The 13092-nt window shown below is 34.8% G+C and overlaps 1 protein-coding gene and 1 pseudogene across 4 annotated transcripts in view; one reads left to right on the forward strand and one right to left on the reverse strand.

The window, feature by feature from the left end:
* The window catches only part of FUT9 (fucosyltransferase 9), a 199542-nt gene extending 190331 nt beyond the window's left edge, over positions 1-9211 (forward strand). For all 4 annotated transcript variants that reach the window (XM_043591962.1, XM_043591963.1, XM_043591964.1 and 1 more), the window contains one exon: positions 5361-9211. In XM_043591962.1, coding sequence (XP_043447897.1) covers positions 5361-6448 — 1088 coding nt within the window. In that variant the 3' untranslated portion in view covers positions 6449-9211. The remainder of the gene's footprint in view (positions 1-5360) is intronic.
* LOC122490225 lies at positions 3209-5318 on the reverse strand (annotated as a pseudogene).
* Positions 9212-13092: the final 3881 nt, after the last annotated feature.

Here is a 13092-nt window from a genome sequence, read left to right on the forward strand (position 1 = left end):
GGAAGAGATGAATTACTGGGTTCTATTCCTGAAGCCATGACAACACTGTAACTTGAATTTAAATTAAAAAAAAAAAGGCACAGATTTCTTGGGGATGTAAGGTATAGCATGGTGACTATAGTAAATAATACTGTGTCGTATATTTGAAAGTTGCTAAAAGAGTAGATCTTAAAAGTTCTCAACACAAGAAAAAAAGGTATATATATGTGGGATATATGTGGTGCTCATTTCATTGTACAGTTGACCTTAAACAATGCAGAAGTTATGGGTGTTGAAAATCCACATAAAATTTTTGACTCCCCAAAAGCTTAACTACTAATAGCCTGCAGTTGACTATAAGCCTTACTGATAACATAAATAGTTGACTAACACATATTTTGTATGTTATATGTATTATATACTGTATTTTTACAATAAAGTAAGTTAGAGGGGAAAAATATTATTAAGAAAATCACAAGGAAGAGAAAAATGCACTTACAGTACTGTAAAAAAATCTGCATAGAAGTGAACTTGTGCAATTCAAACCAGTGTGGTTTAAGGGTCAACTGTATATTATTATGTTGTACACCTGGAATTAATATAATATTATATGTTAATTATATCTCAAAAATGAAACCAAACAAAAAACAAATGCAAGTATATGCTATTTGTAAGAAATATACCTAAAGCAACAAATTTTTAAATGACAAAAATAATACATAAAAATAAACATTTAAAAATAGTTTCTGGACATAGTTGGTAGACACTTATTTTCTTTTTGTTATTGACTGGATAGCTAACTTTGATGGTAAGTCTCAGTCTTTGATTCCAAAATTTGTCCTAGGAGTGCTCCAGAGTACAATATCCAGAATCTTTGGATGCACAAAATCAAGCTTTACTACATAGCAAATGTCATATGCTTTCAAAAAAAGCCATATAAAAAAATGTGATTTTTTTAAAATGTTCACATAAATTTAGGTAATTAAATAAAGAACAATTTCTCCCTTTTTTTTTTGGAAGGAAACATCTAGTGTTTCTTTTTTTTTCCCCCAGTATTGTTACTTATTCCTTCCGTAAGAAAAGCCTCTAATTAATCAAACAAACTATAATGTCTAACCAATTTTTACTTCTAATTAAACAAAAATCAAGAACAAACAAAAAAGTAAAATCCCACACCCATGAAAGGCATAACCAAAGCAGACTTCAATACTTGTCAACTATTTGGGAAAAGCAGTAAAATTTATTGTACTAAAGGAGAGGTTACCTTTTAATGAACCCCAAATTTAGAGAAATCATGTAGCATTCCCATGACTAAAAATAAATAAATATAAATAAGGGAAGAGATACATATATTACTAAAAATTCGAGTCTATTCTATTTAATTAGGAGTATTTTGGCAGAAACTCTAATAAACATGATGACTGACAGTGTGGCTTGGGACTGCAAAAAGCAGCTTTTTACCAAAGTTAAATTTCAACTGGTTTTACAATCACATTTAGTCTGGGAGCTTAGGGTAAGGACTTAGGGTGATCTCACTGTATAGTCTGTGATTTTATGAAATATTTTAATTCAAACATTTGAGCTACAGTTTAAAGTACCTGTAACATTTTCAAAAAAACCACAGAATGTTAATTTTGGAAAACTTTTATGAAAGTAAAAATCCTTAAAAAATTCTAAAGCCATAGAAAATCAGTCTGGATGTATTTTAATTGTGGAGAAAAAATAATAGGATTTTAAACTATCAAATCTATTTCTTTCCTATGAACACAGTATATATCTTTTTCCTTGAAACAATTTTGAAGCCAGTCAACACCCAAAAATAAAAATATTATTCCTATCTCAGTTGAAAATTTAATGAATCAATAATATTATCTTAGCCAACAACATGGTAAACTGCATTTTGACAGATGTATAAAATTGATACGGAAATCATCTAAAAGCTTTGAAATATTGGAACTGAAGGCTTTCTGCATTTATAAATCAATGACCTTTGTGTGAGAGGGATCTATCTAAAACACTGTAGCATCTTAAAATCTATAACAAAAGGGAAAAACTACTAATACTAGTTTTTATTTTTTTTATTTTTTTATTTTTTTAATATAAAATAGCATCTTAAAATCTATAACAAAAGGGAAAAACTACTAATACTAGTTTTTATTTTTTTTATTTTTTTATTTTTTTAATATAAAATAGCATCTTAAAATCTATAACAAAAGGGAAAAACTACTAATACTAGTTTTTATTTTTTTTATTTTTTTATTTTTTTAATATAATTTATTGTCAAATTGGCTTACATACAACACTCAGTGCTCATCCCAACAAGTGTTCTCCTCAATGCCCATCACCCAATACTAGTTTTTAAAACTCACAAGTTAGGGGCACCTGGGTGGCTCATTGATTAAGCATCCGACTTCATCTCAGCTCATGATCTCACCGTCTGTGAGTTCGAGCCCAGAGTAGGGCTCTGTGCTGACAGCTCAGAGCCTGGAGCCTGCTGCAGATTCTGTGTCTCCCTGTCTCTCTGCCCCTAACCTGCTTTCACTGTGTCTCTCTCTTGAAAATAAATAAACATGAAATTTTTTTTAAAAAAACCTCACAAGTTCTAATAATACAAATCAAATTTGTCACTTTGCTGATTTTCAATTTATACCTACAATATAAATTACAACTATGTACAGCATTACAATACCATCTAAAGGAAAACAGTGATGTATAAAATATGATAAATAGAATTATTGCATTTAGTGTCATTTTCTTAAAAACCAAAGTCATCAAATCCATTAATGTCATATTAAACATAAACAATTCCAGTTCAAATTAGAGGAAATGTATACCAATACCAGCTTCTGCCAACAAAAATAAAGAAAGCCCTCCAGTTTGTCTGATTTAAGTCAGATAATCATGGAAACAAAAGAATATTTAAAATTATTTTATCATTACGCATAGCAAAGGAAAGCATCACAGACTTCTTTCCTACCAGAAAACTATTTACACCCATTTATTTAAAATTTTTTAATGTTTATTTATTTTGGAGAGAGAGAGACAGACAGACAGACAGAATGCGAGTGGGGAAGGGGGAGAGAGCGATAGACACAGAATCTAAAGCAGGCTCCAGGCTCTGAGCTGTCAGCATGGAGCCCAATATGGGGCTCAAATTCATGAAACGCGAGATCATGACCTGAGCCGAAGTCGGCCGCTTAACCCACTGAGCCGTCCAGGCACCCCTACACCCATTTATTTAGTTAGAAACACTAGCTAGAAGAGATACTGGTGTATTCCATTTGTAATATTTTCTCTACAGCAAACAATTGCCTTACACTTGGAGCATGTTGAAAAAACTATTGCCTCAGGGGTCTTTTTCTTTCCTTTGAGTCTCAATCACTGAGATCTCGAGGTACTCTGAGAGAATCCTGGTGTCCTAGATGGTCTGATGAATGCATTAAAATCAAACACTGTGTTTTTGTACTCTTGAAAATACTCTTAAATCCCTCGAAATGTTGCTTGAGTTGTGGAGCTCACATTTCTCCTCTTGGCACTATGACGTGAAGAGCACTTGTTATGAAAGCTTCGCACCAATTTTGTGTTGTTCCTTCTTCATCAGCCACTGTGCCTCCTTTTCCATTTTCTTCCTTTATTTTCTCTGTCTGCCATCTTGTGCTGCCTCAGAACTTCTTCCGCTTGCCAGGCTGCATCTTCTTCTCCTTCCCATGCTATTTGGTATTTTCCTGCCAGGTATCCAAGTTACCTAATTCAGGAGACTGACGAATAAAAGGCACATATTGTGTAGCTGTTAATCTACTAGAGAAACCTGTGCTACCATCTGGGAGGCCAAAATGTAATGGTTCTCTCTTCTTAATAATGATTCTGCATTTTCCTTATAGTTGGTGTCATGTCCTGAAAATAGTCAGGTTCCAGTTGTTCCACAGTATTTTGTTGTGTCATCACATCCCCATTCCCTCCTTCAATCTACACTTGTGGGTGTATCTTCATCCCAGGACTCCACTCCTCAGCATCTGTTTAGGAACCGACAAATAATCAACTGCAGTTGGCAAAGTTATTTGGTCTCCACTTAACTTCCGTCTACTGCCAGATCCGCATGTTAATCTCTTTAGGAATGAAACTAGTGTTGTCGGGCAAGTGCAAACTTTAAGTAACTGAAACTGTGATAGCCATGGTGAGAATCAAAACCTGCCCCTCCCTCCTCCCCCTCCCCAGGAGAGGCTCCCAGCTGCCCTGGTGCCAGGCATGCACACAAGGCCACATCTAATGTTTCTACACTAGTTTTGATCAAGATTTCAAAATATTTTAGTGAATCTGAAGTCGTTAGGCCACATTATTTTGGTGACAAGAATAATGAGCTTCCGAGGATCAGTAAGAATTTGATCAAAAGACAGTTTTGTAAACATATTACATATCTTATCTTTGTGTTCATATTCATAAGACGTGAATGTCAAAGAGGAAACACCTTGAAGATTCTTGTATTTAAAAAAGTTTTTACAAAGCTTTGATTCATCTTTTTAGTTTCAATCTACTATGATTCACAAGATCAATGCTGTTCTCCGTGGAATATATTTTGAGAATCCATTTATCTTTATTAACTAATGACATTTTAATGCTAAAAAAGAAAAAACCAAAAAGATTGTTTTAATGACCCAATACCATGTAAGTGAGAATGCCTAGTAGATCCTGGGTGTACTAACAGATTACTAAAAGTAAACAGGAAAAATGGTAAGAAAAAGTAAACATTTAAAGTTAAACAAGAAGTTTTAATTTATCAAATTTTTGTTGTCAGTGTACTTAAATAAAAGACAAAACGAAACAAAGTAAAAAAGCGGATATCAAACCAAAAGTTGCTATTTTTTACAGGATGACTTGTGACTCACTTCGGACAGTGAAGGTAACATGCCAAGAATTCCATCTGAACTACAAAGTTGTATCACAATCTCTAAAAGCACACTAGTGAATAAGTGATTATATTAACTAGGGAATGTTCACAAATCTGATGTGGTGTCAAAGTACTAAAGATTTTAGTCATACCTTCAGTGGTGACAGTCTTTGTTATGCCATTTTTGTAGACGCAAATAAAAATATAACAGGTAAGGATGGCATTGAAAAAGATGTAACTCAGCTTGAAGATATGCTGGTACTTTTATAACAAATTTTGATTTATTATTTTTAGAGTTCAGGGGAAACTTCCTTTTAAAAGCACTTTCTTGGCTTAACAAAAGCTCTAATTCTCTCAATGGTTTAATAACACTGAAAAAGGAAAAGGCAATTGATTTTGTGATTAAGTGTATTTTGAGATGTACCACTTGTTGATCTCCAATTATGGTTAACATTTTGTCGCTACCCCTCCCTATCTTTCTCTTTCTGTTTCACAGAAAAAATTATGACATCAGCATCCAAAGGAATTCTCCGCCCATTTTTAATTGTCTGCATTATCCTGGGTTGTTTCATGGCATGTCTGCTCATTTACATCAAGCCCACCAACAGCTGGATCTTCAGTCCAATGGAGTCAGCCAGCTCAGTGCTAAAAATGAAAAACTTCTTCTCCACCAAAACTGATTATTTTAATGAAACTACTATCCTGATTTGGGTGTGGCCATTTGGGCAGACCTTTGACCTTACATCTTGCCAAACGATGTTCAATATCCAAGGATGCCATCTTACCACAGACCGTTCCCTATACAACAAATCTCATGCGGTTCTGATCCATCACCGAGACATCAGTTGGGATCTGACTAACTTACCTCAGCAGGCTAGGCCACCCTTCCAGAAATGGATTTGGATGAATTTGGAATCACCAACCCACACGCCCCAAAAGAGTGGCATTGAGCACCTGTTCAACTTGACTCTGACTTACCGCCGTGACTCAGATATCCAAGTGCCTTATGGCTTCTTGACGGTGAGCACAAACCCCTTCGTGTTTGAAGTGCCAAGCAAAGAGAAGTTAGTGTGCTGGGTTGTAAGTAACTGGAATCCTGAGCATGCGAGGGTCAAGTATTACAATGAGCTGAGCAAAAGCATTGAAATCCATACATACGGGCAAGCATTTGGAGAGTATGTGAATGATAAAAATTTGATTCCTACCATATCTACTTGCAAATTTTATCTGTCTTTTGAAAACTCAATCCACAAAGATTACATCACAGAAAAGCTCTACAATGCTTTTCTAGCCGGCTCTGTCCCTGTTGTTCTGGGGCCGTCTAGGGAAAATTATGAGAATTATATTCCAGCAGATTCATTCATTCATGTGGAAGATTATAACTCTCCCAGTGAGCTCGCAAAATATCTGAAAGAAGTTGACAAAAACAATAAGTTATACCTTAGTTACTTTAACTGGAGGAAGGATTTCACAGTAAACCTTCCACGATTTTGGGAATCACATGCATGCTTGGCTTGTGATCATGTGAAAAGGCATCAAGAATATAAATCTGTGGGTAATTTAGAGAAATGGTTTTGGAATTAAAGTTTTCCATCATTTGCACACTTGGAGAAATTATTTTGATGAGCTATCATCCAAGTTTTGAGGATAAGAAGAGAGACAACATTCTGCTTTTGTGTCACAATTTATTTTTATCACTCTCTCTTGGGTAACATGTATATTTTGATGGAGATTTTTGAGAGCTCAGCATTAGCAATCACTCCCTTTGGTTTTAAATTATCCTGTATATACCTAATTATGTGCACTGAAAGTTAATTTATTCTTTGCTACCATTTGTAAACATTGTTTTCCACATTTTGGTAGTTGTTTGTAATGTAAGTTTGTGATATGATTGTTGTTTCTACATTGGTCAGCTGTTTAATCTATTTGGGAAATGAAGATGCACACTTAAAATATGAAATATTTTCACTAAATATCATAATTTCTAGTTCCAACTTCACATAATGTAACAAAGGAAAAGCATTGGTAATTGAGTTCTAACCTTTTTGACTTTGAAGTGAACAAAGTGTATAACTGCCTCTATTTGATCTATTTTTTACCTGTTTACCACATTTTTTGTGAAGGAAAAATTATTCATGTAATGAATAAGAAAGAGACTGAAGCAGAACTGTTTTATTCAGGAAACTAGTAGACTTCTCATTTATTTTCATTAAGCTGTCTTGCAAATGCAGCTACCTGTTCTCATGATCTTAAGTTAAATTATTCAAGTATTTTTACATATCCAATTTGGGGGACTTTTAGAACCTGGGAAATAATCCTGACAACACTTAAGAATATCTAAGACAGTTCTCTTCCCAGTCCTAACACTCATTATTATAATAAAGCAAACAATTTCCCCAAATAACAAAGGAAAAGGATGTGTATAGATAAAAATCATATTTATACATGGTACATTTATGTACAATTTTGAATAACATATCAATTTACCATATTTGTTCCCTAGCCCCAATATTTAAAAGTTTCTATTTGCCATACAGTCACATAGACAAAACATTTCAGAGGTTTGTCCTATCATTTAAAATAACTTAAATAAAATTATCATTAAGTTGTAAATGTAAGATGTTAAACATAATAAAAGGGGGGATCTATAGAAAACACAATGCTAACATGGAGTAAGATCTCAATGCATATTTATTGAATGAACCAATGATTGTCATTGAAAGTCATGGGAAATTTTTGTTTGTTTCCATGGAGTAACAGTTCTAGCCTAGAAATATTAACTGGAGATGATGTTTTATATTTCATTTTAGTAATTATTCATATACAGCATACATGACCATGGCTATGAGGGCTTTACAGAACCAAAATAAATTTTTCATTACTCTAAGTTTTTGGAAAAATTCATCCCTGAATCTCCAGTTGCTATCCAGCATTTTTCCTCTGTAAGGTTAAGGACTGGATATAAGCAGAAATTATTAGTAGGTGAGAAAAGATGGGATGTTAAGGAAAGCATTTCCCAAAAGACTCTTTAATGACTCTATTCCATTCAGGCCAAAAACCCAACAAAAGAATTGGGATGTTCTGATGACATCCATTTGGATCTAATTCTAATTGTCCTGCTACATGTCAACATTAGCAGTTGAACACAAATTCACAATCTGCTACATCAAATGAAAGTCAGATAGAGGCAAACTTCAGTTCAGTAAGTACTCCAGACTCCCTTGTGTAGGAATGGGCTCTCTGGAACACTAGAAGGATTGGAACAGAGGAAGATTCCTGCATTAGATGGAGAAATGTTTGATCCTCAAGTTCATTTCTTACCCATGTTGAACTGGTCTTTTGTGTCAGGCAACACCCTAACCAGAGATAAAGATGAGCAAGGTACTATCACTGCCCTATAGGAGCTTACAATTCAGTGGAGGGATACACAGAAGCTTTCTTTGAGCCTATGTTTATGCACATACTACTCTCAATGGAGTTGATTTGAGTCACTGCTGATTTAATGAAAATGAGGTAGCAAATTTCCCCAGTTGCTTAGGGATTTGACGTATTTCTGAGCTGCAAACTTTGTTTACTCATTTGATCCAGTTTTGCTTCCCTCCATATTATCTCTTCTAACCACACTGCATCAAGAAATAGTATGTTTGTGTGGATGCCCTCTTACATAAGAACAGATCTCCACCCACATTTATTTCATCATGTTAAAACAGTCTAATTCATATATTTACACTTACTTTGTTATCTTTTGGACCTGTAAAAAGCATAGGGATCTAAACAGGATGCCTGGCTAACAAGTTTAGCAAGCATCTGCTTCTTCAAAAGCAGAAATGCATTCATTGTCATGACAACCCATCTTTGTTATGGTGGGTGCTCATGATTTCAAAGAACTGATAAACCTGAACACATCGCCTCTCTTGTCAACTATGAACTTGGTCTCTTTTGTAGGCTGTCTATGATCACCTGCTGATAATGTGACCCAAGCCAAGGTAATAACACCAAGTGACTAACTGGCACATCTGTCTATTGAAAACCTGTTACCGACTCCCAGAAGTTTAACTTTTCTGAATTTGAAGTGCCAAAATGAATGAGTCAACTTACCCCATCTGTTATGGGCCCATTTATCCATAGGTTTTAGGGCTAGATGGCATTATAGCAATGTTTACACGCCAATTCCTTTATTCTACTTATGAGTAAATCAGATCCAGAGATAATATTTATGAGAGAAACATGTTCACACACACATATCATACACACACACACACACACACACAGCTACTGCCATGGCCAAGATTGGAATGTAAAGGTGCTGTATCTTTTAATTCTATATTCTTTTCTTCGAATTCTCACCTAACAAAAGAAGTATGTTGCAACTCCTAAAATGTGAATGCCTTATTGGTATAATTAGGGCCTGTGGAATGGTACACTCTATGTGGAAGCACTTTGACTTTTGAAAAAGTACACAGTAAATAAGATATCAAACTTGTTAGCATTCTTTCTGTCTTAAATATTTTAGGAGTTGTGCTTGGACAGAAGGAAATGGGCTTTCACCACATGTTAAGTGAAATGCAACCCTCACGATGGTATATGGTTCTCAGACACTTTTTAAATAAATCCTGTGGATTGTAACTCTTTTAAAAGATATCTCATGGTGAAAGATATTGATTCAACAAAATTAGCTTGCCATTGGTTATAGAAACAAATAATCATGCCAGAGGATAAACTGTGGATATAAAAAGAGAATAAACCATTTAAAAAGTTTTATTCCAAAATATCAAAAATCTGTTACTTTCAATGGTCTGAATATTTAAATGTTAATTATTGTAAGACTTACTGGTAAGAATATATAAATAGTAGGGGCGCCTGGGTGGCGCAGTCAGTTAAGCGTCCGACTTCAGCCAGGTGACGATCTCGCGGCCCGTGAGTTCGAGCCCAGCGTCGGGCTCTGGGCTGATGGCTCAGAGCCTGGAGCCTGTTTCCGATTCTGTGTCTCCCTCTCTCTCTGCCCCTCCCCCGTTCATGCTCTGTCTCTCTCTGTCCCAAAAATAAATAAACATTGAAAAAAAATTCTTTAAAAAAAATAATATATAAATAGTAATCATTATAGGTATTTGCAGTAAGAATGTATAATGAATTCTTCATACCCAGCAGTATTATACTCTGAAAAAATACATGACAGTCATATTCTATGACAGCCATAAATTTTACAATATGAAACAGCAACAGGAAAAAAAAGTTATCCTAGTGGGAAACCAATATCAGCTAAAATTTGTGCATGTACTACATAAGTCCTGATAATCCTAGAATGTGCATAAATGTTTTCTGTTGTGAGGGCTTAGAAAGCTTAGAGCACTTGAGGTGTGAAGTGACAGAATATTTAAGAATTATTTGCTGCGGCTTTACATTCTTGCCTCCAATTGGAGGTTAAATATGGAAAGAATAGGAAACTATACTATTAATATCTTTTTGCATGCCTATTTTCAAACTAGATTCCATGAGTCTTAAGGTAATCACCTAGAAAATGTTTTTGCATGAAATAATATTACCAAAACAAGATTTGGGTCCTTTCATTATGACTTTGTGCTTAACCATATCTTTGAGTTCCCTTGAACTCTGATCTCATTTAGAGGAACTTCTTAATGAATTAATTCCAAGCAAACTGTTAGATATGCAGACTTCAGGATCTAAAAGATAAGCACAGTGCCTAAAACAGAGGAGGCAAATATTTGTTCAATGAATAAGGAAATTGTTTTGGGGATCATGCAGAATTTTTTTTATGTGTGATAACAGTTCCAGCTTATTGACATCAGTTAGAGGTTGTATATGATATTTATTTCATTGTTCAGTTTACTGCTTAGATGCAAAGGAAGGCTTTATTCCTTCCAATCTTATTGCATTCTAGCACCCCAAAAGAAGTAACACCTCAAGAAAGATTTAAAAGGATTGGAAACATGTTAACATTATATTCAAATGTTAATGCCAACTGTTTCTAATAGGAAAGACACCTGGTATTTGAGGAGAATGTAAATGCAAGCACTGTGAAGGGCATGTATTTATTACCAAACTATGCACGGAGAGAAATCCAGTTTCCTTCCTCCCTAACTGCACTCGTTTGTATTGCAAACATCAGTCAATTGAGATGATATTCTTTTCAGGTTGTCTCTCATCTAAAGATTTTGTAGCATTTTGCAAATGGGTAAGCTCAACCAGTATCCAAAGTGGTCTCCCTCTCAGTAATTCATGTTGAATGCATCCATATTCATAAATATTATACACAGCAGGTAACAGAACAAAAATGAGAGAGAGCCTACTAAACCAGAAATATGAATAATGCTACACTGGGTTATAGGTTCAACAAACTATAGTTTTGAGAAAGCCACCTAACTTTTCTGGACCTTGTTGTTTGCCAAGTTCCTTCTGGCACAGTTATTCTCTCATCTAAGATCTAAACTGATATATGCATATGTTTGCAAATGAAATTCCAATGACCATATAATTTTTTGGAAGTAAATGTTTCAAACGGATTTCCCTCTTATTTCTCTAAATAGGCATTTAAAGTATAAAATTGATTATCTAAACTAATATATGGAAAAACTTAATCCAATGCTTGGAATATAGAAAGTGCTCAATTAACTAAACTTCTTCCTTTAACTTACTTCCCCTTCATTCTCTACCTCATCTTTTGCAATTCATGTACTCACTACCCACTAAGATCTTAACTGCCCATAGAAAAGCAACCATTTAACGAGCATTATTTTAAAATATTATAGATTTTTCTATATCACCCACATTCTTATTACAATAATCTAAAACTTTTTATCAATGCAAAAATTTCAGGGAGGCAGAGGAAGGCACATTGCAAATCCCCAGATGACAATAAAACAGGGAGTGGATATTTGAGGAAGCCAGATTGACTATATCTAAACAATTTAGTTACTCTTAACTCATAGTTACTATATATTTTTCATTTGATCTACTTTGAAAATATTGTAAAAAAATAATTTAAAAAGAACCTCTCCAATGCCAGCTGCCTTTTCAGTGTTACTGAAAAGCCTGGCTCCTGGGTCAACAGACCTAGAATCACCAGAGGTTATTTATGAACAATACTGATTCCTTGATCTTGCTCGTGTAATTGGAATCTCTTTAAATAAGTTAAAAAAAATAGCATGCTTTTGATCCTTTTCCTAAGTTATTCTGCTCCGTGCTATAGTTTATAAGCCATCCTAAGCCAGTCAGCAGTCAGCATTTCTCAACACACCTATGTCACTGGAACTTCTTAGATCAGTTGCATAAGAATCATTTTGAAAAGTATAAATAATATACAGTTTCTGATTATCTGGTCTGAGATGGGAGCTGGAATCTGTATTTTCAAAATATCTCCAGATAGTTCTGATATGCTGCTGTCAGGTTTGAGGCCTGTGTGTTAGCCACCTGTAAAATGGAATGTATTCTTTTGCTTAACCCATACAAGCTAATGTCTTTTTAAAATTCACCTGCAATGTTAACGTCCTTTTTAAATTCACCTAGAATTTTCCCAAGTATGTCAGTGAAGTGTTTTCTCAACTTCAAGAGCCAAGACATTCTATATGCCTCATCATTTCATACATGAGCATGGTACTGACTAATCCCTTGACTTGGGACAGGTTATCTACAGTCTCCAAATCTTCTTCTAAGTTGTGGGTGGTTCATTCATAGTAGTATTTCTCAAGCCTAGATGCACATGTGGATCACCTGGAGAGGATTTAAAATTGTGGATGCCAGATCTCGAGAGATCTGATCTGATCGGTTGGAAATGGGACCCAGAGACAAACAATTGTAAACGCTCCGTAGATGATACTAATGTGGGGTCATCTCTGGAAACAATCAGTCTGCACAAAAGACCTGCTCAATCTTGTCCTGGAGAAATTATTAGGAAAAGCAAAGTATATATACCTGGAGAGCATATCTCTCTTTCTCTTTTTAGGTTCTAAATGCATGTTTGAATTTATAACATGAAAAATTGGACTGCCCAATTACTAGGATCCTTTACAACCATAAAATTTTATTCTTCTTTGATCTGCTAAGGAGCTGTATATGTTTAAGAGAATTTATTTTCAGTGTCCCAAAGTCTTTGTTTTTTTTTTTTTTCAACTTTTTTTATTTATTTTTGGGACAGAGAGAGACAGAGCATGAACGGGGGAGGGGCAGAGAGAGAGGGAGACACAGAATCGGAAACAGGCTCCAGGCTCCTG

The sequence above is a fragment of the Prionailurus bengalensis genome, chromosome B2 (assembly GCF_016509475.1).
Source record: "Prionailurus bengalensis isolate Pbe53 chromosome B2, Fcat_Pben_1.1_paternal_pri, whole genome shotgun sequence".
In the NCBI taxonomy this organism is placed as follows: domain Eukaryota; kingdom Metazoa; phylum Chordata; class Mammalia; order Carnivora; family Felidae; genus Prionailurus; species Prionailurus bengalensis.